Source organism: Columba livia, chromosome 20 (genome assembly GCF_036013475.1).
Source record: "Columba livia isolate bColLiv1 breed racing homer chromosome 20, bColLiv1.pat.W.v2, whole genome shotgun sequence".
In the NCBI taxonomy this organism is placed as follows: domain Eukaryota; kingdom Metazoa; phylum Chordata; class Aves; order Columbiformes; family Columbidae; genus Columba; species Columba livia.
In genome coordinates, this window is record NC_088621.1 from 4,230,485 (window position 1) to 4,257,710 (window position 27,226).

Consider the following 27,226-nt stretch of genomic DNA (forward strand, 5'->3'; position numbering starts at 1 on the left):
GCTTACTCTGACACCCCTCCCTCTCCAGCTATGAAACGATTTGTGAGGTTGCCGAATACTTTTCACCTGTTCCTTTTGACTCCCCTCCCACCCCCCACAAAATTTTGGTCGTGGCTCTTGTGTGTCCAGCCCAGAGCCAGCTGTGCCAAGTGTTGGTTTGGAGAAAACTCAGGCAGCTGAGTTGTGAATACTTGAAAATTGGAACTAGAAACTGCTGACACACTGACTTACTGAAATGGATTTTGTTCTTCATCTTATTCTCATGCTCCTCATCTGCAGTGGTCTTATGACCACTCTTACTGTTTTGTTTCATTAACAAGTGGTGTCAGAAGTCTTGAGTCATACAAGGTCAGCTATAACGTTGCTCTTGAGAAGGTTTCCTCTGCATGCTCTTCTAAAATACTTAATTTTTTTGCCCTTGACTCAGCTGAGAATCCCGTCCTATCGGTTTTCTCTGGGATGAAGTATTTATGGTGGATATTCTTAACAGCGTAGTTGAAAGTTACAGCGGCAGTCGTGGTGGTTACAGATACTTGTGTGCAGTAAAATCCTTTTTGATCCCTCTCGGCAAACTCAGTTGCGGAATTTCTGTAAAGATTCCTACAAGGATTCTTGTGTTCCCGACTTCCAGAGAACTTGAGCAGTTACATCTGCCAGACATCTGACTCTCCAGGATGTGAGGATAACAGTGATTTTTAGCATAGCAGTTAATTTCAATAACATCGGCAACAACAAAAACATTCCTTTTCCAAGCTGGAGTTTTGCCCACTCTCCTTTTTGGGGGGACTCCGTGGGCTCTGTGCTGACTTTGTGCCGCCCTGGCTGCACGTGGAGCTTTAGTTGGGTCAGTGGCTGCAGGAGGTGGGATGACTCAGAGGAACAAGGACTTTTCCAGGAGGAGGGAGTCCCCGTGCTCCAGCCACTGCTTGGGCTGGGTACAGTGCGCTCAATGGGGCTTCAAAGCTTCTCTTGGGGTGTTGTAGCTGGGGTCCTCGAAAGCAATAGGTCTCTGATCAGAGATTTAAAAAACAAAAGGTTGAGGATGGTAAGTTGGTTCGGTTTGGACTGTCCCGGGCTTCCAGCTCCACTGGGGTTGCGCTTGAATTGCACTCTCGAGATCCGCTTCAGAACCATAAGGCCTAGAAATGGACTTAAAAAGCGAAAAGGACAGCTGAGAATACAGCATAATGTTGGGATCTGATAAGCGGGAGCCCTCAGCAGGTGCTGTACGGCTCGTGTCTGGCAGGGCTCTGGAACACCAGAGTTTCTGGGTGGGCAGGAGGCCAGCGGTGCTGCACGGTGCTTGCAGGGATCCGCTTCTTCCCAGGTTCAGCACCTTTCCGCAGCTGAAGAGCACACGTGGGGAGGTGTTGGTTGCTATTTTGAAATGAAGCGAGGAGGTGCAACTTCCAACTGGACTTGCACGTGTCCTTTTGGAAAACTGCCTTTTTCTTTCCTCTTTATTAGAGGCGCTTGTGAGGGGCGCGAGCAGGAGGCTGCTGGTGTCGCAGGCTCGTGAGCTGATGGAGATGATAGCAGTAGGCCCTTGTTCACAGCGTGGATTCTGAACCTCAACAAACCTCGCAGCAAAGACAGCAGATCCCTCTGCCTTGAAGCATCCTGGGAATTAATTTTCCTTCCTCTGTATGACTTGGAAATAGTAGCTGATGAAATAGCTTGACCGTGATCTTTCATACAGGATATCTTCTTTGCATAGTATCTGTATATTCTTTTGCTCTGTTTTGTTATTTGTACATCACCCTGTTGTATGTGAGAGCCAGTAGCTGCTGCTACTTTCTGCTTAAACCTTCTTGCCACGGTTTCCAGCAAATAAGCATTTGCTCTTGTACATCAGAGATGAGATATTTTCCTATTTTAAGATGTCTGTTTGAGGAAACTGAATATGTTTGGGGCTGATTGCAGCTTTCTGCAATCAGAAGTTGAACGTTTCACATTGTAATTCTTGCCTTTTGTTGTTTTTGGCTTTCTTCTAGGCTACGGAGAGCTAAATGGTAACGCAGGAGAAAGAGAAGTGTCATTGAAGGGCCTGTGCTCTGATGAAACGGCCACCCCAGGACCCAGGGTACCCAATGGCAGCCAGCAGCTCGTAGACACTACGGCGACCCCAAAGCAGACTGTGAAGGCCAATGCTTTGGGTAAAGCTGGAATCAAAACCAAGAACTTCATTCAGAAAAATAGCATGGACAAAAAGAATGAGAAGTCCTACGAAAACAAACACAGAGAAAGCCAGTCCTCAGACAAGCCAGAGGGAGTGTCTATTCCAAACGGCGTGGTAACCAATAATTCTGGCTATATCACGAATGGCTACATAGGCAAGGGGGCTGATAACGATGGTAGCGGCTCTGAGAGTGGATATACTACGCCTAAAAAGCGGAAAGGCAGGCGCAACAGTGCCAAGGGTTGTGAGAACTTGAATCTAGTACAGGACAAAATAATGCAACAGGAGGTCAGTGCCCCGACCTTAAAACAGGAACTTGAGAGTTTCAAGCCTGATTATAGTGAACAAAAGGGGAACCGAATTGAGAATACTAAACCTGTTTGGAAATATGAGGCTGGGGCTGGTGGAGCAGGCCGGGGAAAGCCTGGGCTTGGGGATGTGCAGCGAAAGAACTCTGATGCCAAACCCGGGATTAGCAGCAAGAAGTTTGATGACCGGCCCAAAGGAAAGCACGCATCGTCGGCCACGTCTAAAGAGGACTCATGGACCTTATTTAAACCGCCCCCAGTTTTTCCAGTGGACAATAGCAGTGCTAAAATTGTTCCCAAAATAAGTTATGCAAGTAAAGTTAAAGAAAACCTCAACAAAGCAGCGCAAACCCCATCCACGTCGTCTTCGTCATCTTCATCGTCTGCCGGGGAAACTCAGGCCCAAACATCGAGTCGACTGTCCCAAGTCCCCATGTCTGCTATGAAATCTGTTACTTCTGCCAGCTTCTCCAACGGGCCAATTCTCGCAGGGACCGATGGAAACGTCTATTCCCCAGGGACCCAGCCACTGCTCGCATCTGCTGCTAGTGCCCTACCATCAACCTCCTCCGAGTCGGGACCCCAGGACACGAGTACAACTTCAACAGCTCTCGAACAAAAGAAACCTAGCCTTTTTATCTACCCTTCAAATATGCAAACTGTGCTTCTGGGTGCAGCGCAAGTCGATTTCCCATCACAGACGAATCAGCAGAATCTGGGAGATATCTTCCAGAATCAGTGGGGCTTGTCTTTCATAAATGAGCCCAGCGCCGGCCCCGAAACTGTTGTGGGGAAATCTGCGGATAATCAGTTAATGGAAGTGACATTTCAAGGGGAATATCCTGGCACTTTGGTTTCACAGTGTGCTGAAATCATTCCCTCAGGAACTGAACAACCTGTGTTTCCCAAGGCTTACGAGCTGGATAAACGGACTAGCCCTCAAATTCTTAGTGCTATTCTTAAGCCTGGGACTGCTGTTGAGGGTGGTGTCTTAGCTTTGGAGTCGCATCACACAGGTGACCTACAAAAGGCAGACACCAGTAGCCAAGGTGCTTTAGTGTTTCTTTCAAAAGACTATGAAATGGAGAATCCTCTGGCCTCTCCTACGAACAATTTGCTAGCCTCCGCCAAAGAACAGAGGTACCAGAGAGGCCTAGAAAGGAAAGATAGCTGGGGTTCTTTTGACCTGAGGGCTGCTATTCTATATCACACTAAAGGTAATGGCTTAACTTGCTGCCTAAGGGTGCTCTCTTTTCTATTTTATTTTTTTAAGCGCAATATTCTAACGTGATGTGTTCCTTACAGCAACTCTGGTTGGTTTAAAAATGAGCTTTTGGCTTATGTATCTCTAATGGCAATAACGGTATTCAAATGGTTGTTTAATTAATGTTAGGAGGTATTTGTTTCCCCATTCCTGTGGACAAGCTGAGTGATGTCAATGCGATGATACTTAGCTGGTGTCTTTTACATTTTAATTCCTATGGAATGAGCAGGTCCTCCTGAGCCGCTCAGCACAGAAGGAGTTAAGTGTGTAGATTCACCTGCTGTGTTCCAGCTTTCCCAGCTGAAATTCTGTCACTGAAAAGGCATCATAGTCCATACTCACACCTCTACCTCCAAAGTGTTGCAGTTTCTCCCCTGGGCAGATCGGGCCATGAAATCACAGCTTGGAAGGAAGAAAAAAATTATTCCTGTGGCTTTACATGCTGCGATTTATTTTATTTTTCTAAGCAAACCCCACATCCACACTTTTCCGCTGCCAACAGCAAGGTAAATCTTTGCTTATCAATTCTGCTGCAAGCTGCAGATTGAATTCTCTCGTTGTCTTTGTAGGCCACATCTTTCAGATGATTTTATTGCTTTCATGGAGCCCTTTGTAACCCAGCTCCTTTTATCCTGTTTTGTTTTGGGTTTTTTTTTTTGAGACTCAAACATGATACAGATGCTTTAAACTGGGAACAAGGAAAGGGAAGCCTGTGGGATGTCTTGCTTTCTGCTTCAGCCTCAGCCCCAGACGCAGCGAGGTCTTGTGGCAGGTCTTGGCTGCTGGTCCTGGCTTGGTGTGAGCGGGAGCCCAGCTGCGTGTTCCCTTTTGTCACCGTGTTTCTTCCCTGTCCCTGATAAACACAGGGACAGTTCCTTTTTCATTCGCCCCCTTCTCTCTCCCTGAAGGGAAGAAGGTGATCATCCATTTTCTGTTTGCTCTTCCACATACATGTGTGGATAACATCTTGCTCCCGTCAGCAGAGGGGTTGGGATTTTGGTGCCATTGGCAAATTTGGTGTGTTTTGACCCACTGCCAAGTTCTTAAGTTACCTGTTCACAAAGTCTTTGTGTAGCACGCAGAATCTTAGATGCTTTTCTTTAGTAATAGTAAGCTCGGTCGTTTAAAAATAATAACTCCAAATATTTTCCAGGTTATCACACTCTCAAGACGTTAACGTTTTAAGCTCTAGGATTCTCGAGAAGAGTGTTCCTCAGTTGATTTTATCTGGGTCTTCATCCTCTACTCTCTGCTCAGTCTATTCCAGTATTAAAGCAAGCTTTCCGTTCTCATTTCTTGTATCTGCCTGCAGCCTAAATCCCAGTTTCTCATCAGAAAATGGGTGTAGCAGGAACTAGAGCATGGTGTCGAAGTCCTGGGCAGTATTCTTAACAGTTTGCAAATTTTTCTAACGCTTAAATCTGTCTCCCTTTGTTTTTGTCAGGCTGAGCTTCCTTGTAGCAAAGCAGCCACGCAGCCGCTGCAGGACTCATCAGTTCGCACTGGCTGTGTGAAAGACCCCAGTAAAACAATGGTAACAACAGGAAAATAAAGAACACTCCCTTCCCATGTCCTCTTAACGAGGTGTTAACTTCAAAGTCTGACTGAGTTTAGTTCTCCTGAACACAGGAGTTAATCACATTTGATGGCAAGAATGGACACCTAAAGTGCTCTTTTAAAAATGTTTTCTGCTCTTTTCACGGTTCTGCATGTGAATGCTCTTGAGCAAGCACCCTTGTGACGCCCTGGGGAAAAGGTTCCTGCCCCACCACTGCTCTGTGCCCATTTAGTTTTTCAAGCTGTGTTTATACCAACTTCAAGCTGTTACTTAAGGGTGAAAGATGATAAATGTTGCTAATCAGTGATGTCAGATGATAGGGCTGCTCCAAACAGCTTGAGCCTGCCTTTCTCCTGCTTAGGTTCTATTGCTGGTTTACAAAGCAGGAGATTAGGCTAGCCTGGTAAGTCCTCTGTGATGATATGTGTTGCATTTCTGTGTGCGTTCAAGTCCTTTGGGTTGAGTTGGCTTAAGGGGTACTGGGAGGAACAGCATTTTTTGCAGTTTCCGGCACTGCTTCTATCTGAAAACCCCGTGTTTAGATTTGAAAAGCTCTGCCCATGCAGGTGGGAAAGTCCCCTCCTCACAGCCGCCATCCTGTGGGTGAGCTCCCGTGGCACCGTGTCCTGCAAAGCGTTTGGAGCACAGGGCTGCTGGGGTGTGTTCGCAGGACAGCAGAGCAGCGGTTAATTCCCACACCACTCTTGGGCTGTTTTCCTGAGGTCCTGCTCCTAACCAGCCAGTTCCTCTGCAATAGGAAAGGAATTATTTCACTCGCTTTATTTTTCACAAGCTGCCTTCTACTCCTCCCTGTTGAGGAGAGTGTCAGGGTTTCCCTGGGCCAGTGTGATGGTGTCCTGGGCATCTGGATCCTCACGTTGTTTGGTTTTGATTTCAAGAGGAGGGTGAACTTCTCCCTCTTTGCATTGATCTGTTTGCTTTTGAGCAAAATCTCAGTAGTTTGATCTTCACATCTGCCCTGCCGCTGGGGTTATGAACACAAACGATTGCAGGGCCAGGATGGGGGGAGCGTGGAGCTCTGGTGGGTCCCAGCGGTGCAAGCTGCCCGTGGTGCAGGGTCGGAGCTGTGGCCGTTGCAGCGAGGAACGGGCTCCAGCACGAGCGGTTGCCGTGCTTTGACCTGTCTGTCGCAAGCTTGTGCCCTCGTTTGCGCTGCTGGTATCTGTAGCAGTGATCAGGTTGTGTGGATCCTCATCTTGGACTGTAAACAGACCATGGGAAACCCTCCAGCTTGCTCAGTACTTTTGTTCCAGCAAACCAGGCTTTTCTGGGCACGGTTTGCCCAGTGACTGCAAGGGGCATTATGGATCGTAATTGCTTCACAGCTTCCCTGGGGAGGATGGACGGAGGAGGGAATGCGCAGGGTGGGCTGTTTTGGCACAGTGACCTCCTTTAAAGCCTGTGTGCGGGTCAGGGCTGTGCCGGGGTGTGCGGGGACAGGGCTGTGCAGCCGGGTGGCTGCAGAGCAGAGCGAGGTCCCGATGGGGAAAGCCGTGCTCATTTCTGTGTGTTTTTTCCCCAGGAGCTGGGGCACTGGGAGCACGCTGGCAAGGCTGGTGATGCACCCTCCTGCCCCTCTCCTGGCTGCTTTTTGTGCCGCTTTCCTCTGTGCCCCTGTGCCGTGCTTTTCTTTCTTGTTTTTAAAGCGCAGGGAGACTCCCATGCTGATCTGATCTGCTTGACTGTAAAACACAATCCTTCAGCGCGGCTGCCTTCGTTGACAGCCCGTGCTGCTGCCTTGAAACGCTCATGGGTGACACACCTGATTTAACAAGGTAGATCGAATTTAGCTGAGCACTGGTGGGCTGTTTATCTGGTTAGAGACAGTAGCTTGGTATGGGAGACTGGAAGGACCAGGAAGGAGTGATGCTTTCATTGTCCCTATCTAGGTTAGAACTGAGCTCCTGCCTTGGTGTAGCATTGCCAAAATCTTCATCTTCTCGAGGTAAACCTGGTCCTCACCGACTTTTTTTTCAGTCCAGAAGAGGAGGCCGGGGTGTATCTCAGCTTCACTTCTATTAAAATCACTATCTTCTGACTGCTTTAATCCTCCTTTTAAAGACAGCTGGTTTAAATATTTCATATTGGGATAATTGTCAACGCTTTGCAGAATTTCATCATGTTGTCACCTTCCAGGCTCTGCAGGGCAAACCTTATGCTGGGCAACTCAGTATTTTGCTTGTCTTTGGCTAAAAGGCAGATACTCGAGGTCTCCCGTTCACCTGCGCAGTAGGAAAGACCACATAGGTGGGGAGGAGGAGAATTCAGTGTTTTCCTCTTGGGTCTTACCCCCCAGGTTTCTGCGTGTGCTGCTTTGTTCCTTCTCAGCGTCTCGGTTGCGCCAGCGTCTCTGCTCGCATGAAGAAGCAGAAGAGCAGGATGGAAAATAGAGCAAGGCAGCGTGGGCCAGCCGGGAGTGGCGTTTGCTGGAATGGTGAACTGGGTCAGAAGAAATAGCAGAGCTGTGAATTCAGCAATTTTCATCCTTTACATCAGGAAAAGAAAAAAAGGCCTTGGTTTCCCATCCCCCTTGGTGGGAAGGGGTTAGATCTGTCTGCTTATGGTCTTGTGGGGCCTGAGCTGTGGGGCAAAAGCTGATTTAATTATCCCTCAAGTCTCTGCCTTTTCCAGTTGTCAGGATGAGTTCAGTGTATTTGATACAGAGATGAATCTCCACAGCATTGAATTGTTAATCTTTGCTTTGTTTCTGGGGCAATCTTCTCACTTAATTGTTATGTCCTGCAGATAGAAACAGAAAAATCAGGTGAGGATGGTCCCTCTTTGTTATTTTCTTCTAGCTCTTCATTTTAGAGACCATTGTCAGTTTGTATGTTAGATTTATAAGCACAAAGAACTAATACCATGGCATTATGCAGCCACTTCTGTTCGCCTCTCTAGCAAGGAAAATGTGCATTAAAGTGCCTATCTTACCAAGTTATCACAGAAAGCCTTCTTTGCCCTCCAAGGTTATGTACTAGTCCTGCTATAAAGTTTATTGACCTATGAGGAATCTCACCGCAGTTCACCAGAGCGTGCCTTGGTCTGTTCCTGACATCAAAGCCACCGACCCTTTGTTTCGCTGCTAGTCCCCAGAAAAAGTGGTTTCCTTCTCCCTAGAGCTTGTTCGGTGGTTGTGGCTGGGGCTGTCGAACCCTCAGCAAACTGGGGGGGTGTGGAGAGGCCGGCTAATTGTAACAAATCCTGGAAAACATGAGGTTGGATGGGGCACGGGAGGTGACCTAGTTCTGCCCCTGGCTCGCAGCAGGGCTGGCGTTGATGCTGGATTGTGCAAGAGTTTGTTGGTGGCGTTTTCTCCAGCTGGGTTGGAGTCTGCCGAGAAGGAATTGGGCCATTTCCCGGCCACGTGTCTTGTTTTGGGAACAGTGACCCCTGTCTGTTGGTCAGGTCTTGACCTTCTGCTTTGGGAAGCGGCAGTATCGAGGTTTGGGTCAGCGTATGAGAGGTGGGCTCAGAGTGGTGGTGGGGACACCCCATTGCCCACGCTGGGATGAGCGATGCTGAGAGTCCTTATCCAGCTTGCCCTGGAAGCTTCATCCAGGGAAAGTGGGCTCAAGAAAAGAGCTCCTTGAACCCAAGGAAGAAGGTTTGGGGGGGCTCTAACATGACCAGCTTGTGCGGGCTGCCCCTTCCCCCGCCCTGCGTCCATGTGCTTGCTGCCTTGGGTTGGAGCTGGGGCTTGTGCCACGGTGGTTCTGCTGAGCTGCCGGGTCAGTCACTGGGGTCTGTCCAGCTGCTGCTACTTGTCACAGCCTCTCAGGACCATCGCAGGTGACCACAGCCTGTAACCAATCCAGAAGCGGGAGGAAAACTCACTCTAAGGTATTACCAAGTAAAACAAATCATAGAATCGTGTCTTAAGATTGAAGCCAGTTCTGTGTTGCAGTTAGCCGAAGATTTCCACCCCTGCCGCTCTGTTGTTTCAGTTGCTAAATGTGCTTAACCTGTGCTGTCCCGTATCCACGTGCTGCTGGCCAGGTAGAGGGGAGACCTTGTACTTGCTCTTCTGACAGCAGATTATCTTCAATAACCGTTTTGCAGCCGGTTGGCTGATGCCGTTTGGTTTTGTAGGATTTTCAGGCCAAGCGTCTGCCAGCCAATGCGTCCGGGTGTTTGGGATTTACAGGACGCTTTACACCAACCACCCTCTCTCCTACCTCTTTTTCTGAAGGAGAAGCAAGATTGTTTAAACTCTGAAAAGGTGTGTGCGGGGGTGGTTTTTCTTTGTTACAGAATTTTGGCAACTTAAAGTTTTTTGTTATTTTTTTGATAGTATCTCGCTGTCCTATTGTCAGACACATCTTAATATGAGCAGTTTGAGTTCTTGTGTCCAGTGAAGTCGGGAGGATGTGGCAGCACAAAACCAAGCGTGGTCTTTTGCATGGACATACAGTAGTGGGCAAAGCTTCAACCTCTGCTTGTATTGATGCTCTAATGTGGAGGAACCAACATCTTGCGAGTATTTTTCTATGCCCTGCCTTTGGGAACGGCTGTTAAAGTAAGTGATGTTCTTTAGCAGATAGGAAATGATGCATCTGCCTTCACTGAATGGAAAACTAGCTCTGCGGGAGGTAATTTTAGTAGCTGGTTCATTTTACTACTAGGGAATCTGCATCTGTGGGATGAGGGAGTTATTCCCTTGCCAGGTCGCTTATATCCCAGAGGCTGGTTACTATTCCCAAAGCACTTGGGGTTCCTCGATGAAAGTGCAAAGTATTGCTGTTATTATCGTGGTACAGAAATAAACAGACCTCGTAAAATTCTGTCAGGGCCTTTCTACAAAAGACTTAATTGTGCCGAGAGGGCTGGCTGTATTTATCTGTGTGCAATTTCCTGCCCCGGGGAGCTTGAGGTTGTAGCAGACAAAGGCCAGATGAAGGCTTGGGGAAGGGACGCGAACATCCAAGCGATTGATGGAGGTGACACTTGGCACACGTCCTGCTGAGGCCATGGGTTTTGTAGGGTTTTTTCTTCTTCCTTTCCCATGAGGGTTAGTTTACTTATTGCCTTGTTTTGTGCTTTACTGCACATACTGTTCAGCTTAATAATCCATTGCCGTTCTCTGTTCTTAGCCCCTATTGAGGTCTTGTCGCCCTCCTTTCTGGCAGGAGGGAAGGATTGTTCTTGCAGGTTGTGTTCCTACCAAACGCTCCTCTTCTATACTTTTTTCTGTTAAATTTGGACGCAGCATACACTTGGTGTCTTATAAATATTCCAGCTCGCAAAATTCCAACTTGATAGCAGCTAAATGTAGTTATTTTGAATCAGTCTCTAAAGATGCGACATTATTTTGGGGACATTTTAAAGGGAAGAGCCTTCTGTTTGTTCACGTGAGCGAGAAGGGCATTTCACTTTGCTGTTATTTCTTAGGTAAACAGAAGCATCTGCTGTTTCAGCGAGAATTGGGGGGGGTTGCTTTGTCTCCAGCCCCTGAGTGTGTTGCAGAGGCCAAGTGGGGAAGGGGCTGCAGCCGGCGTCTCGAGCATCGCGGTTCATTTTCGGGCGCTGTGTTGGCAACGCTTTGGCAGAGCCATGAACCGTGAGAAACTCGCTTTGTCCAGCGGGTCCGATTTCACACACGCTAAGCACCGACTCCTAAAAATCACATCTCCAGGCTACTTGTCGAGGCTGTAACGTGGGAAGCGGCGTTGGAATAGCGAAGGCTGCAGTTGAGGTTGTGATTTGTAGGAGCGGAGGACGGCGGTGATGTTTCTGATGCTGGGTTTGGCCATCTGACCCTTCAGATCGTGTTACAGACGTTTCTCTGCCTTTTATTGCTGGATCGTTCATGTCAAATCTGCAATCCTGTGGGCTGGGCCAGGGGTAGATGGGGTTTATATGGGCCTGGGTTTGTCTGAAAGCATCAGCACAACTGCAGCGGTGTCATGCTGCGCTCAGAAAATTAAAATACGTTTGGAATTACCTCTAATGGCAGCGTAAATCTGCGTAATAACAGTGGTCTTCTTGTTTTGCCTCCACAGAAATGGAATCGGTTTGGAATTTGCAGAAGCAAGGTAAGGATATTGGAAAGAATAAATAAACCACATTGCTCTGTTTGTTGGGATGGGTCGTCTCGGTGTCCAGAGATGCCCGAGTTTAGTTCTTCGGTGCCTGCTGGCACTGGGTTGATCTGTGTTTTGTATGGCTAAGTCGGGTTTACCACTATGGTTGGGGGTTCAGAGAGAGGCAGTCTCTAATTGTGTCAGATTAAATTAAATGACTTCTTCCCGTTGTGAACTGGGGGTCCTAAGGAGAAGTTTATTAATGGCCGAGTGCTTTGCAGATCTCTTGTGAACATCTGCAGCCACAGGTCTGCAGAGTCGCTTGTTGAAAACTTAGGATTTTGCTTTCTTTCCAGATCCCAAAAGGATAATCATTTACGATGAAGCCATGGATCGCCCGGATCAATGAAGGTAGCAAGACGAGACTGCCTGTTCTAACCTGTCTGCAGCATTTGTGCTGTTCGTGGGGGACAAAAGGCTTTTATGCTCCTTCTAAATCTTCAGTGCAGCAGAGGAACCATACCTAGAATCACAGGATAATATATACAAATATATATATAGTTATTTAAAAATGGCAACTGAAAGTAATTAGACTTCTTAAGGAATCAAAAATTTATTTCAACGAGACTACACACGTGATTATTTAATCTCCGGTACTGAATAGATCTTTTTTTTTTTTGTTGGTTTGTTGTTTTTTTTTTCCGTTTTGTTTTCTTTTTGTTTAAAGAGTGAATGCAAGTGATTAACGAACACAGACTCAATTTACAAGCCCGGTTCTAAAGTTCCTGCTGTCGTCTACATGGGCAACAGCAACCCACTGGAGAGGCATTTCCACTTGACAAGGTCTCTGTTTCTTGTTCTGTGACTGTAGTGACACACTAATCACAGGGAAATCGGGATGATTCACCATCCTCCATCTCCCCTTCCACCTCCTCTCTTTGTGTGTTTGTTTGGGGTTTATTCTCTTTCCTGTTTTGTTTTCCATTGAATGCTGGAGAAACACCTTGAAGTTTGCAGAGTTTGGTCTTATTCCAGAGCATTATAATCCGCATGTTTTGCCAGGATTAAAGCAGCCAATCCTATGCTGGGATATTGTCTTAAAGCATCATTCTTCTGGGGGAAAGACGGTAATGCTGCAGTTCTAGGATGCATGGTGAAGTCGCACAGTTGACCTGGCTCCGGTTACACATTGGACTATTGCAGCTCAAGTGTTATTTCATTTTAAAGGATAACGTGCAGAAATAAGCAATGTGTTTAGGCGTTTAATATGGATAAAAAACCCAACGAAAGAACCTGCTGTTCCCACAGTTTAATGCCATTGTAATACTGGGAGCAAAAGAAATATCTGCTTTCAACCGTAGGTGCTTCATATTTGCTGTGTCTGTCTCCTAACACTAAATGTGCTAGATTGTTTTTCCCATTTTCATTGGAAAACTGAAGAGGAATTGAGTTCTGCTGACGTTCACCCTTCTTGAATTATTTCTCTTTTCTCTTAAAAAGAAAAAAAATCAAAAAAAAAAAGGAAAAAAAAGGAAAGGAAAAAAAAAGAAATGGGAATTGGAATCCTTTTCAATCTGCCCATAGAACGGCAATGGCCGGGCTTCCCGCACCCGCCCCTTGGAAACGCTCTTTTATATTTTACCGCAGTCTGTGTATTTCCGGGCTCTGCTTCTAATGATCTCTTAATAAAAGTATATTTTATTACAAAAAGAAAAAAAATGGAGGACTTAGGAATTAAAATAATAATTTAAAAAATTTTTAAAAATATATAGAGAGATATATATCCCAAGGAGAGGAAGAGCTTCCCGGCAGCGGTAGCGAGGGCCGAGCAGCTCCGGCGCTGTCCCTGCGTCCCGTTGCCGCTCGTGTCACCCGTCCAGACGTCCTGGGGTCGGGTAGGTTTTCTGGGTTTGTTTGGAAGGGTTGGAAGTTCACTGGGTCCGGTGCAAGAGATGGGTGAATGAAGCGAAAATGGGTTTTCCAACCCACCCAAGCTCCACACCCCGGTGCTCATCCTGAGCCTTTGTGACTGGGTAATGTATATGTGGGCAGTTGGTGTCTCCTAAATTAAACTGGGCCCTATGGGGGCATTACAGGAAGCAGATAAGCCCAAAACTCTTGCCTACCCCTTGTGCTTAGATATATCCACTTTCTTTTTTTTGTTAACTAGGAGTATGTAGCATGCGTTTCTTAATTGTTTTTATTGTTTTAATAAGATTGTTCCTGAACGAGACGCTTAGGTTCATGGTGGGACAACGAAACTTCATTCTGTCCCTTTTTAAGATGGCTCGCTTTCCGCCCTGCTTAGTTCTAAAAGTTCAACTATGGATCATCTAACTCCATTTTATGTATAAAATACTATATAGTATAATGTAGTGTGATACTATATAGTAATCACGTGTTGTACCAGTCCAGGTTCGGAAATATATGGTTGGCCAGTTGCGAATAGCTCTGTTTCACCTATAAACTGTCCCACCGTTACAGGTGCGTGTTCACTTTCAGATGTGTAACGTGTTTACAGATGTGCCCGACATCCAGTCCTCCGGCGTTCCTGTTATTTTAATTCTGTCCAGTCTCTCAACCGCTTTGCCAAAAGTCGGAATCGCCTCCGGTTCTGCCACCCAAGAGGTGTTCCTGAGCTTTAAAGTGTTAACAAACTGGATGGTGGGTTTGGGAAGATTAAGGTGGAAGAGATGTTCTTTTTTTTTTTTTTTTAATTATTAGTATTATTATTATTATTTTCCAAAAGCTGAAGGCTAATAGCAAAGTTCCCAGTTTGTTTTACTGGCTTTAAGGCTCTGCTGTGTATTTATTTGCCTTGTGTAGTCACTTGTCGCCTTAAGGTCTGGGTTCCATTAAAAGAAAAAGACTAAAAAAGGAAAAAAAAAAAAAAAATATATATATATATATATATATATATATATATATATATATATATATATATAAAATCAAACCCTGTTTTGCTTCGCTGGGGTCCGCGCTGTCCCGTCCCCAGGTCCCCCAGGTCCGCGCTGTCCTGTCCCCGGGTCCCCCGGGTCCGCGCTGTCCCGTCCGTGGGTCCGTGCTCGGCGCTGGCGCGATGCAGAAGCCGAACAGCAATAACGCGGCTCGAGCCGGACCCCGCGCCTTTAGGAGGATCCCAGTCTTGCTGAATATTTGCAGATGCTCATCTCGGCCTGGTCCTGTCTGTCCGCTAAATAGCAAAAGAAGTGCTAAAAAAGACGAAAAGGAAAAAAAAAATAACACAAACCACGGTTCTGAGTGCTGGGGGGTTGGTTTGTCCCCGGTGTTCGTCCCTGCTGCTTTTCCTCACCGCGCCTGGTCCCCATGCAGAAACACCCCCTCTGCTCTGTGTCTGACCATCCTCTCTCTCCAGATGTCTGTCTGTCTGTCCATGCTGTGTGCAGTTAGGAATCCGAGCTCCCGTAGCCCTGGCTTGCTGGGTGGTTTTGGGGTAGAGTGTTGCCTGGAGCCGGGAAGAGACTTCCTGGTGTAACTCGCCCTGTTGCTCCCTGCGGTCCTGAAGTCCTCACACAATTCTTTACCGAGCACTTATTAAAAATATCTTCAGATTTAATCTGTTTTCTGATTATTTTTGTGTAAACTTATAAAAAAAAAAAAAAAAAAAAAAAAAAAAAAACAACCTGAAATTGAGCTGTGACTAATTTAGCACATTTAAATAATGCTGAGGTGTTACTGATAAGTCTCATGTTTTGTTTTTGTTTGACTCAGAGTATTAGTACTGTAGCATAAACCAAATAGAGCCCGGGAGGGGGTGCAGCCGCCCCCCCGGCCCGGTCTGCGCCCCCCGGGGGTGCATGTGGGGGGCGAGGAGCTCTGGTGCCTCCCCAGCATCTTCCTGGCCCGAGGAATGTCTGTGCCATTGTCTTCATTACACTGAGTACAGTAAGTTTGAAAACAAACAAAAAAACAACCCTTAAATACGTGTAGTATCAGAAAGTGGCACTGAGGGTGAGATCGTGACCTATTTTTTTATTAGCTATGAAGATACTAATTCAGGGTAAGGCTTCTCTCCCGTTTCTGTTCCCGTTGTGGGTCTGGCGATCCCTTTTCTCCTGTTGGAGGGAGGATTCCTGCGTGGGCAGGGGCTGTTCTTGCTCCTCTGCTCCTTCCCCATGGCCCTTCTGTCCCCAGGTCCTGTCCCTTCTCTTTCTACGGGGTCTCGTGCAGCAGAAAATGGCTTGGGAACCCCCAGCCAGATCCATCCAGCACGGGATCTGCCTTCTCGGTGCGCGGGGAGCGATTCGCCCGCTCCAAGAGGCGGTTTAAAAGCTGCTCCTGGTGACGGTGCTTTGGGGACCTTCAGCCTCTCTGCTGGTTCCTGCTCCGCCTGCCTGGGCTTGGCACTGCAATGGCTTTCAAGGTTTGCTTGGAGTTTGGGTTTGGTTCAAACCCACCTCAGCTGTCCGCGAAACCTGTTGTCGATGTTAGGAATCTCTCATCTCTTCGACAAAGCAGGTTTAGCTCCTTTCTGTCACTAACCCGCTTCAAACCGTCGCCCTTTCTGAACTGTAAATCCTACTGCTTGCCTTTCGTAGCCGCCGTGAACTTCTTTGAAATGTGGAGAAAACACCCAATGCCCATTAGGTTGTGGGTGGGCCGGCTATTCGGTAGCTGGGAGCGGGTGAGTTGTTGGCTAAACCAAAAGGAAAATCGGTTCCTGGTTGGAAAAAGAGGTGGAAGTTGTCCTCAGTTGTGTGTAATTAGTGCTTTTCACCTTCAAGAGAACGTTACCGTAGCACGATAGCGTCCTTTCCAGAGCGGCCGGTGGTGACTCGGGGAGCGACGGTGTTCCCGGGTGTATTTCAGGACTGTGCGCGACCGGTAATTTTCCTGTGCATCCAGTTTTCGCTCTTGATTCCACGTTTTCAGTGAATCGCGATGGTGTCCGAAGCTTTCAGGAGTCTTGTCCCTGGGAGATTTTTCTGTCTGTATGTCCGTAGTGATTAGTTCTCCTTACAGAGGCTGTTTACAAAGGGAGGTGGTCGGGAGGGGAGAGAACAAGGCTGCGCCTGATTTAAGCTGCTACACGTTTCACAGCGGTGCGTAAGGCAGGAGCGGGGCTGGAGGAGCGCGAGCGTGAAGTCGGACTCATTTTAGCTTTGCCCGCTTGTTTTTCATGTGAAAATCCCCCCAGCACAAGCAGTTGAGGAGCAGGAACCCGGGCAGAAAACGTGGGGTCTGCGCTGCCTTCCAGTGCCCGAGCTTTAGACGTTTGCACAACCCACGTTGCACCACAGGGCAGGGCTGGCTGCTCCGGGTCCCAAAAGCAACACCAAGGACAGGGACACCTGTTGGGGACGAGAGCCCCGCGGTGGCCTTGGGGACACCCGCTCGGGGTGTCCTGTCACCCCTGGCCTTTCCCAGGGGATGCTGAGCTGGGTTTATCTTGACTGTTAATCCGAAAGCTTCGTGTAAGGTGTCCAGAGCTCTAAAGCCATTCTGTAAGATAGCAGTATCCCTTTTCTACAGCCTTATTAACGAGTAGAGTATCTTTAAATATATATATATACAAAAAAACCCTATTTCATTTCTTTCTGTGGTATGAAACTTGTGTACTGCGAACATACAACATGTAGGAAAAACACAACTTACAGTTTTCTTAAAAAACAAACAAAACCAACAAAAAAAACCTCCCTGTCTGCTTTCCATACAGTCTTTCCTCAGGTGCTAAATAAGGGTTCCAAAAACGGATACTGCTTTAGGAGTTTCTGCTTTATTCTTAAAATACATATTTTTTTGCTTAGGTGTTGTAAAGATATTTTAACAAGAATGTTTGGGGTTTTTTTTAATGTAAATAAGATTGTGTCTTTAATTTTTCGTTTTATCTCCTTTTTGTCCGTATGGAATAGTCTAATTTTCCTTTTATCCTTTTGAGAAGGACCCTCTTCCAACCTTCCCTGAAGACATTTCATTAAGTGTTGCTGCGTTTAAGGATGAACCTACAACTGTTCGTTGTCTTGGATTAATGCTGCTGCTGCTGCTATAAGTAACCCTGAAAATCAAGAATGTGTGATGCACTTTTTGTTTTCCTTTTGTTACGTGACCATATAGTTCCTCTGCGGATAGTTGAACCCTCGTGTGACAGCCACTAAAACTGGGGGCAGCGGGGTGGACGAGAGGGGTGACCTGATTTTGGTGCTGACCTACGGGAATTTCTATGCAAACGCAAGCAAAGGAGAACTCTTAACTTGAGAGAACACTGTGCTTTTTCCTTTTATTAGGGTTTTTTTGTCTTTCTCGCCTTCCTTTTCTCAAGCTGCTATTGGAAGGGTAGCGCGAATCCCTGAGGTTTTCAGCTTCTCCTTCCTCAATGGCCGGTGGTGCAGGAAAGATGCCCGAGTGGCTTGTAAGGTAGAAAAATCTCAGTCGGCTAATTGTCTCGTCTCCGGTTTTAATATTGTTTTCTATTTGAATCCATGGAAGGAAATCGCTCATCTCTAAAAAATAAAAGATCTTTTTAATGCTTTACTCAATGTGACGTTAACCAGCAGTATTAACGGGCTCCTCGCTGCCCATACGGAGCGGTGGGTGCCCAGAATTGCATGTTTTCTGAGGAAAAACCACGTGCACCGCGGGGCTGCTGCAGGTCCAGACCCCCTTGTCCCCGTGGGTCACCCCGGGCCGTGCGCCCCGAACGAGGAGTTTACTGCAGGAAACCAAGGGAATTTACTTGACTCTTTAGAAAAGATCCTTTAGGACAATAAAGTACCTCTGTAAGGTGAGGGAAGAGCAAGGAAAGTCTGAAATTGTGTAGGAAAAATGCTTGGGGATTACAGCTGCCTGGAAAATAGTGTATAAATACTATAGGCCAGAACTCTGCCTGCTTAATTAGTTTATTCAGCATTGATTTTTTTATTATTATTATTTTTTTGCCAGCGTTTGCTCTTCTACACGCACACGAGTGTGTGTACATCTGACTAAACGTGCCTTGCGTGTGTGGTTAGTTTTGCTGGGGAGAGTCTGTGTGAGCTGCGGATGCGAAGTGGCGGTCGAGGGGTCGTCACTGTCCCTGTGATGGTCGAGGGGTTGTCACTATCCCTGTGACGGTCGAGGGGTCGTTGTCACTGTCCCCGTGACGGTCAAGGGGTCATTGTCACTGTCCCTGTGACGGTCGAGGGGTCATCACTGTCCCCATGGCCCATCGCAGCTGGGTGAGACCTGGGCCCGAGCCCGTGCAGTGGCCGTCTCACGGTTTGGGGACAATGTCCTGTGGGGTGGCACCTTTCCCTTTCCTTACACGAGCTGTTTTCTGCAACTTCAGAGGGGAGTCAGGAGGAGAGAAAGAGAAAGAGAAGCTGCTTTGCTGTTCTCCTGCGGGCAAAACCAAGCATCGCCATGCTTTGCAAAGCCAGAATACATGACGGTTTGGAACCAGCTCTGCTCTGGAATTGGGGCTCTCCGCAGCACGGGGACCCCGTTACAAGGGGGTTTATTCCCCCTCCAGGTTGTGGTTCTTGCTACCGTCGGGTTTTGTTTGTAAAGGAGCAGTAAACACGCCTTGCTTCAAGTTAACAAAACAGAAGCGCCTCTTTGCAGTCAGCGACTCAGAACGCGAAGCTGTGCAGTTCTCGTTTCTTCATCTCTCTCCCCGCTCGCCCCAACGTGTGATTCCTGTCCCAGTCTTTCTGTACGTCTGCCACTGTAAATGTGAAAGCTTGCTTGCATTATTTTTTAGAATGCATTTTGCACACTCGGGTTTCGCTGAAGCTCCGTGAAAAGGTTAGTTTGAAGCAGATGAATAAAGCTATGCACATGTTTTGAAAGTTTAATTTGTGTCTCATTACCAGAAGTGACTTATCTGCCCTCTTTTGCATTCCCGTGCTGTCATTACCTGCATTATTTTCACCATCTCGGAGGGCATGATGTAAGGTGACAGTTCTTTGCTGACAGCTGTAGCAGAAAACTGCCACTTCTTAGGTTTTTTTTAGTAGCCTACCTTTCTCCTTTGCTTTCTCTGTCTCTATATAGCTATATAAATATATATATTATTTTTTTATTTTAAAAGAGCCTACTTTAGTAATCGAATTGGAGGGAGCGGGGCGTGCGGCTTGTGTTTCGGATCCCTTCGTGCTGTCGGATGAGCGAGTGCCCCTTGTCCTCGGGTGGTCCCGGCTGGCGATGGGGAGGGGACGGCGAGGAGCCCGCTGCGGCGTGGGCGAGCCTGAGCCTTCTGAACGTCACGGTTAACCCAGAGCACCCCTGCCGCTGTGTGTCCCCACCGGGAGGCGGGGGGACGGGCTCACCCACCGCTTTACTTTGGTTCTGTTTTCACGCGTTGGGTCGCAGGTGCCACCTTGGGAAACCTGTTGTTGGCCTGGAGCCTTCGTGTGAGAGTCGGGGTTCTGTGCTGCGAGAAGGACGCTGACTTTTCTCCTCATGTTCCCTTCGCCGTGGCAGAAATTTGTACTAACTTGACAGCTTTTTTTCATACAGAACAGGGCTGCTTTTCTATCTACCATCACACGTGTACTTAACGCACCTCCAGCGGTTCGCGAGCCTCTGAAGGTCCTCAACTTGTTTACTGGGGGGGTGGATGCCCCTCTCTCCCCCATCCCCAGAATATTTCAGTGTTAAGGGCGGTGCAAAACACAACCACGAGCTGGGCCTGGAGCCGCCTCCTCTCCCGCCCCCCCCGTCGATAAGTTCTCATTTCATTGGGTTTCCTGGTGTGTATTAAAATCGCTGCAAGGGGTTTGTGCTCTACCCGCTCAGGAGCTGAATTACCTCTGACCCGCGGAGGGGGCAGCCCCTCTTTGACGTCGATGTCGCGGTGTGCGAGGCCACACGGATCGGTAAAGGTGGTCTTTGGGTTTTTCTTTATTATTTTCTTTATTTTCCCTCCCCTCCCCGTATTTCCCATGAGTTGACGCACCCCGTGTGCCCAGCTGGGAACGGCGGCGCTGTCCCAGCGCTGAGAGGGTGGCTGGAAGGGTTAGTGTAGAACCTGCTGTAGCTGCGTCTGGCGCAGCCCCTTGCGCCGGTCTGGGCGATGTCACGGACTGTAAGGATAGGCAATGTCCATGAGCTGTAATGGCATGATGTATCTTTACCAATGATGTCATATTTCACACTAAATGTTTAAAAAAAGAAAAAAAAATACAACTGAAATTTTGTTTATTCTGCACCAACAGGTCTTCAAAATTTATCCAAATTTTATTATTTTATCAGGAGAAAAAAAAAAAAGAAATTTGTGTAGATGGAATACGTTAAGACAGACAATAAGTGATGTAAATTGTTGAATAAAAATTTTAAAGTTTGTGGGTGTCGGCGTGACTTTCTTTGCGGCGCTCAGGGAACATCCCTTGGGCCTGGGGATGCTGTGTGGGTGACGACTCGACTTCTAGTCCCTTGGGCTGGTGGCCCTGGAGCAGCACAGGCTGTGTGTTTGGGGTCCCTGGTTCTGGGGGGCTCAGTGGGCTGGGGGGGCCTTTACCTTGCCTGGGGAAGGGGAGGGCAGGAGGAAATTAAGGGAGTGGAGCATCTCCCGTGTGAGGAAAGGCTGAGGGAGCTGGGGCTCTGGAGCTGGACAAGAGGAGACTGAGGGGTGACCTCATTAATGTTTACAGATACATAAAGGGTGAGTGTCAGGAGGACGGAGCCAGGCTCTTCTCGGTGACAACCAATGATAGGACAAGGGGTAATGGGTTCAAACTGGAACACAAAAGGTTCCACTGAAATTTGAGAAGAAACTTCTTCTCAGTGAGGGTGGCAGAGCCTGGCCCAGGCTGCCCAGGGGGGTTGTGGAGTCTCCTACTCTGGAGACATTCAAACCCGCCTGGACACCTTCCTGTGTAACCTCATCTGGGTGTTCCTGCTCCATGGGGGGATTGCACTGGATGAGCTTTCTAGGTCCCTTCCAACCCCTGACACTCTGGGATTCTGTGAAAGGAGGCCCTGCATGGCTGCAGAGCTGCCGCGGCCAAGGGTTTGGCTGCTGTGCTTCTGTGTGTGACACTGCCGGGATGAACTTGCCTCGGTGTCACCGGGCTTTAGTCCTGCACAAACTGGGCACGGAAGAATCTGATCCCCGCTACCGGGATGTGCAGCTTCAATCCCAAACACACAACAGCAAACACCCACCAAGCTGGTTTATCTTTTTCTTTCAGTCACATTTATTGGCAATTGTGGCAGTTGGTACCGATTGGGGTTGGTGTTCCATAAGCAGTCACGGTACGAGAAGGGGTGGTTATTTTGGGAAGGGAGGATTAGCACCAAGAGGGAGCCGGTGAGCTTTAGAAACCTTGCAAAGATGTGCTGGAAAGTGGGGAGCTACTGCTGGACACGCCGGATGGATTGGATCTGGGAGGTCTGGGCGTGTGAACCCCACTCCCTCCAGTGCTTGTAGTCTCCTCCGTGGTGGTCGGCCTCCAGGACGTACTGGTAGCCACGGTACCCAGGATACTGGTAGCAAACCCAGCTGGAAGAAACACAGTCATCGGGCGGCCATGAGGGGACAAGAGGTAAGCTGGGGGGTTATGGGGCGTCCCCCCTCCCGCTGTGGTAGCACAGCGATGGCAGCGGGTTGTCCCCGCTGCTCGCGGCCATTCGCCCATCACTTACGCGCCGTACTGGATCTTCATGGAGCCCACTTCGTTGTTGGCCCAGCCCATGGCCTGCAGTGAGGGGTAGTCATCGCTGATCTCCCACTGGCGGCCGATGAAGTTGTCTTTCTCGAAGAGGGTGATCTTGGATTCCTTGTGGTTCTAGGGGGGAAGAGCAGGGGGTGAGGTGGTTCCCCCTCCCCGGTGTGGATGGGGACAGCAGGACGACAGCTGTCCCTCCCTAGGGCGTTGCTCAGAGGCTTTCCTGGGTTGTGGGCACAGCCCGAGGGTGGGAGGTGTTCAGCCCACCCAGGGTTGGGGTTTCCAAAGCCTGGGTGTGCGGGGTGCTCAGCAGGGTGACGCTGGGCTCAGCCTGGGAGGTGTCAGTGACAGCTGTGGCACAGCTACTGTCAGGCTGGCTGTCCCTGAGCTCTGCTCATGTACAGCTGGCCCAGAAGCTCCCTTCAAAGTTTTAGGAAACAAGACAGCAACAGCAAATCCTGCTGGGCATGGCAGGAGAGCTGAGCTCCCCGAGGAGCCCCTGCCACCTGCAGAGCCCCCGGCACGGCTGTGTTTGCACTTCCTGACCCATTCTCTTGGCCTAGTGCGAATGCCTGGGACATTTTAATAGGATCAGAGTTGCGAGAGCTCCGTTGCAGCCAGGACACTCACAGCGGAGCAGACGGGGCGGAAGGACATCAGGCGCTCGATGTGGTAGGCATTGCTGCCGCTCCAGGCGTCCCAGCGCGGGTACTCGCCCCTCTCCAGGATGAACTGCTGCCCGCAGAAGCCGGTGTGCTCGTAACCGACCCAGCTGCAAAACAACGAAACAGATCAAGGGCTGCCAGGGCTTCCTGCGGCAGCTCTGGACGTCCTGCTCCGGGTATGGATGTAGGTGCAAGGAGGAGGTTGGGGTCTGGTGTTTGCCCGCAAGTCTGGGTGGAAGGGAAGCGGTGCTGGATGTGGGCAGAGCAGCTGGGAGCGTGTCACCACCTCTGGTGCCTGGGAGGCTGCCTGCACGGCAGCTCCGGTGTCCCCCGGCTGTGGCGGGTGGCAGGGTCCCTCCCTCTAGGGGCCCAGCCTGCCAGGGTGGCTCGCCTTCCCCAAACGCTCTGTGGTTGTAAATGCAGGCCGGAATCACTTCAGGATGCCGCAGGACACCCACAGCTGCTCTTCTCTCCCAAAGGCCTCATTTCTTACTTGTTTCTCACTTACAACCTGGCTCAGCTGAAAGACCTGAATTCCTAATGCCCAAACCAGGCAGAACCCACCTGACTGTGGGCAGGGAGCTGTTGCCTTTCCCCTTTCTGGGTCCCTCACTTAGCTGAAAATACAGAGGGGTGAGCACCTTGCCTCCGCCTTGCAGGACACATGCCAGAGCCCGCCTGTCCCCAGCGTGGGGACCTCTCCTGGGCACATCCCCTTACAGGGATTGGGGATAGGACAGCAGAGCGGAGCAGGGAGGCAGAGGTTGGGCTGGAGGCTGGAAGGACGGTGGTGCAGGCTGTGCAGCCCCCAGACCCCCTGCTTATGGGGTATGTGGGGTGCTGGGAGGGTTGAGGGCCTCTTGCCACTGACCAAAACTTGAGCCCTGATACTGTGTCCTGTGGTCAGGCTCCCCCGTGCAAGGTGACCAGACTGATTAGGAAACACGTCAACTGGAGCAGTGAGCTGATTACGGCCCAAGCACGCATGCCACTGTAATCCCATTAGCATTACAAATCCCAAATATAGCAGCACAAATCTATCTTGTCTGCTTCCCCGGCCCCAGCGGGATGCTCGCCGTGGGGACTGCTCCGCACACACGGCGTCTGGGAGCAGCTCGGGAGATGTTGTGCCCGCGCCAGGGAAGATTCCCGTGCACTGGAGGAGCCCGGATCTGCTCCCCACCCCTGGCAGCAACTGGGACAGCCCAGCGCAGGCTGCGGGAAGGTTCTGCTCTGGCTCTGGGCCATGAAAAGCGGTTCTTAGGCACGGTGCTTCGTGGGGTCACGCAGACGGACGGGGATCAGGCTGAGCTCAAGAGCTGCTCACTGAGCACTGATCTTTGCCGCATCCTTGGGCAGCATCTCTGCGGGGCACTGGGGAGCTCCAAACCTGGCTGCTCCCAGGCGGGGGGAGGAAGATTTGGGTGATGCCAAAAACGTTGTCACTGTTCCCTGGCCCTGGCAGTGCCTGTGTCAGTGCTGCCCCGGGCTGACTGCTCTACCCTGGCAGGGTGGGATCCCCTGTGTCTGGCTTCCCACAGCTGCAGTGCTTGGCTCCAGCTAAGCAAAACCGGCCCTGCTTCACGCTCAGGCACCCATCGCCACACCAGCCCCCCTGGGAAAGCATCCCCACCGCTGGCAGTCTGGTACTCACGCGCCACTCTCCACCTTCAGGGAGCGGATGTTGTCAAAGCCGCATTCCATGATGTTGGGACAGGCTGAAGTGAACTCCATCCTCTTGCCCTGGAAGTTTTCTTGGTCGTACACAGTGATCTGGAACAGAGAGCGAGCTGCCGAGTTGGGAACTGCCCAGCAGCATCCCCAGGTGATTCAGCATCTCTCAGGGTCACGCTCTGTCTGGGTGAGAGCCAGCGGAGGCTGCACCGGGCACCCTCTGGGCTGGGACGCAGCCCCGCACGCCTCCGCACGTCCCTGCGCCGCTGGCCCCGCCGTGCCCTGCCTTGGTGTCCGGGGAGCCGCACGCCGGCCCCGCTCCGCTCTCCTGCTCACCCCTGCGGAGATCAGTTCCCGGGGCAGCGGTGCCATCCGGAGAGAGGAGCGGAGCCCTTCTGGGACGGGCGGGTGGCAGGGCTGTGGCTGGCGGTTCTCCCGGCCTCTGCTCCGAACGTTCTAGGGCAAAGAGGATTAACGGGGGAAAGGGCGAGGGGGAACTCCCTGGGGGGCTGCGGCTGACGCTCTCCTCTCCCGCCATGGGTCTCATTGGGGTGCGCCCCACTTGCGCATGTGCTTCTTCTCTCCCTTTCAGCTCCCTCCTCAAACTGTGTCCACAAAGCTATTGCCAGATCCCTCGGGGCTGCTCCCCACCTTGCTCTGCTGTGCCCCCCACCCCGTTTGCAGTCCCCATGCCTGCCTGCCCTGCCTGCACGGACCGGGGAGGGTGAACACCAGCGGGTGGCTCTCAGGGATGCTGGAGCTGCCTGGCACAGCACGACTGGTAAGAACAGGGCACGGCTGGGCCAGGGTCCTGCAAAGAGGCTGATGAAACACCCAGGAGGTGTTTGAGCAGGTGGGAGGCAAGTTCCCGTGGGCAGAGAACAGGGAGGCCCTGATTTCTGTGCTCCCCCCGCCTCGCTGCCCGCTGTGCCCCCGATGACTGGCTTTGCCACTCTCCCTGCCCCACACCTGCACACCAGGAAAGGCAAGATACAGGGGGTGCGAGGACGTACCTTCCATGGGCCCATGGGGACAGGCAGAGGGTTTGTCTGAGCCATCTTTGCTGCTGGAACGGTGTCTAGAGAAGGAAAGAAACACTGTTTGCTCTGCACACGCTGCCCATGGTGCCCGTTCCGAGGCAGCTGTGCTGCTGCTGGGGACAAGCCACCCCAGTTGCAGCAAGACCCTTTTGCTAGCCACGGGTTGGGGTGGGGGCATGGCAAGGAGCTCTGGGGCACGTCCAAAGCAGCGTGCTCCCTTCTCACTGCCACGATGTCTTTTCCCTCCTCCCAGACACAGCACAGAGCCCTCACACCCGATGGGGCACCGTGCCCAGCTCCCCGTCCTCCTTCCCTGAGGCCAGACCATTGCCAGCAAAAACACCCCTGAGCTGGGGTGGGAGCTGCAGGTTGGGCACAGGCTGCCCCATGCCTGGCAGTGCCGAACAGCCCCGCCTGCCCCCCTCTCCCTGCACCGGCACCCATGGTGAGCTCCCATGGGTGGCCCCAGCTCACGATGGGAGATGCCAACCGCTTGCCGTGCCTGGGGCCAGTCGAGTGCCCGGAGTGGGGTACCCCATGACAGAGGGGCTCTCAGCCACCCTGGCTGCCAGCAGGGACATGTGAGCCTGTCTTTTGCCACGGGGAACGGCGTCGGTCCCTCTGGGTGTCTTTTGCCACCGGGCAGGAGGAAGGGTGTCTGCCCGGCCGGCCGGTGGCAGCGGGCAAGGTGGGAGAGGTGCGAATGGGTCCCAGGACTCACCTAGCTCAGGCAGTTACTGCTGCTTCGCCCATGTAATGTTTGCCTACTTCAGCGGCTCAGCTTTTATAGGGTGCTGCTGGCTGGGAGCCGGTGCCAGCGTTTGCAGAGCCGTCAGCACAATGCTTGCTCTGGCATTGTCCCGCTGATCCCCAGAGATTTCAGCTGCTCATCCCCATGGTCTGAGCCACATTCTTAGGGAAAAAGGAAAAAAAAAATAATTGATGATAATAAAAAAAAAATAATCAGGCTGGCTGTTTGCACAGATAATCTTGGGCACAAATGACTCAACAGTTTGACTGCTCTGGCATTTTCCAGGGGCAATGCACCGCACCGTCATGGGGTGAGCGCGGGGCTGGCCTAGCCCTAGCGCTGGCTGGCACGGGGGACGGCGCGGTACCCTCCTGCTGCGACGCCGTGGGCGGTGGGCTCTGCTGGGCGTTCACCAGGCACTGCCATTGCCCCACTGGCCATGGTCGGGCTGTGTGTCGGTGTTGGTGCGGACACCCTCCTTCCACCGCAGCCTCATGGTGGGCAAGGGGGCCTGCAAGGCTGCTCCTCCCCGCTCGGCGGGGGCTGGTGTGGCCTCCTGTGCACTGACCCGTCAGCCATGTCCCCACGGCCACGCTGAGCCCCGGTTCTTGCCGCCCAGCTCCCCACAGAGCTGCCACCGCCCTGCTCCTGTGCGCGGGGGGAGCCGCCATGGGCCTGGGAGGCCTCAGGCCTGCGGTAACCATGGTAACGAGGCACCCCTAGCCCTCAGGCATCGCCATAACCATGGCAACCAGGCCCTGCTCCCCCTTCCCTGCGGCACGGCCCCAGCGGGGTGGGTGCTGCAGGTCTGGGGTGCCATGGTGGGTGCAGGCCCGGGGCCATCGGGGGTCACGAGGCGAGCGGGGCGGCGCGGGCTGCTGCCTCAGCGCATGGCTGCCGGCACAATGCGCCGCCCGCGTCTGACTGCCCCTTTTGTCTCCCCGCCGGGCAGCCAGCACAAAACAAAGCGCCCCGTCAGCGCTGCCCGCGGCACAGCCTGGCGCCCGGCCCGGGGGACACTGATGGGGCTGAGCTGCAGGGATGGCACCCACCCAGCCCAGCACAAGGGGGTCCAGCGGGGCACCAGGGGTCCCCTCCACATGGCGGGGGGAAGCCAGGGCTTGTGGGGCCTTCCCCCT

General features: G+C 51.0%; 2 protein-coding genes across 5 annotated transcripts in view; one reads left to right on the forward strand and one right to left on the reverse strand.

Moving 5' to 3' along the window:
- NUFIP2 (nuclear FMR1 interacting protein 2) overlaps nucleotides 1-20,631 on the forward strand; it is a 42,324-nt gene extending 21,693 nt beyond the window's left edge. For all 3 annotated transcript variants that reach the window (XM_065036856.1, XM_021287098.2, XM_065036854.1), the window contains 3 exons: nucleotides 1,995-3,704; nucleotides 11,330-11,362; nucleotides 11,707-20,631. In XM_065036856.1, coding sequence (XP_064892928.1) covers nucleotides 2,201-3,704; nucleotides 11,330-11,362; nucleotides 11,707-11,759 — 1,590 coding nt within the window. In that variant the 5' untranslated portion in view covers nucleotides 1,995-2,200 and the 3' untranslated portion in view covers nucleotides 11,760-20,631. The remainder of the gene's footprint in view (nucleotides 1-1,994; nucleotides 3,705-11,329; nucleotides 11,363-11,706) is intronic.
- Nucleotides 20,632-21,462: 831 nt separating this feature from the next.
- On the reverse strand, nucleotides 21,463-26,685 carry CRYBA1 (crystallin beta A1). Of its 2 annotated transcripts, none has more exons than XM_005502027.4 (7): nucleotides 26,656-26,685; nucleotides 26,058-26,248; nucleotides 25,310-25,374; nucleotides 24,277-24,395; nucleotides 22,588-22,729; nucleotides 21,935-22,077; nucleotides 21,463-21,791 (listed from the first exon to the last, which is right to left on the reverse strand). In XM_005502027.4, the coding sequence occupies exons 3-7, from the start codon at nucleotides 25,352-25,354 to the stop codon at nucleotides 21,644-21,646; spliced, it is 597 nt and encodes a 198-aa protein (XP_005502084.1). In that variant the 5' UTR covers nucleotides 25,355-25,374; nucleotides 26,058-26,248; nucleotides 26,656-26,685; the 3' UTR covers nucleotides 21,463-21,643. The 2 variants fall into 2 exon arrangements, with proteins under 2 accessions (XP_005502084.1, XP_021142771.2); XM_021287096.2 differs by lacking the exon at nucleotides 26,656-26,685 and adding an exon at nucleotides 24,633-24,752 and having other exon boundaries at nucleotides 26,058-26,136.
- Between the last annotated feature and the right edge of the window lie 541 nt (nucleotides 26,686-27,226).

Bases quoted from the DNA above. Each gene is read 5' to 3' on its own strand.
- CRYBA1 (XM_021287096.2), bottom strand. From the start codon at position 25,354: ATGGCTCAGACAAACCCTCTGCCTGTCCCCATGGGCCCATGGAAG. The intron at 22,078-22,587 runs GTGAGTGTCCTG...CTTCCCCCCTAG, and splicing joins TCCGCCCCGTCTGCTCCGCT to AACCACAAGGAATCCAAGAT. The intron at 21,792-21,934 runs GTAAGTGATGGG...TGTTTCTTCCAG, and splicing joins ATGAAGATCCAGTACGGCGC to CTGGGTTTGCTACCAGTATC.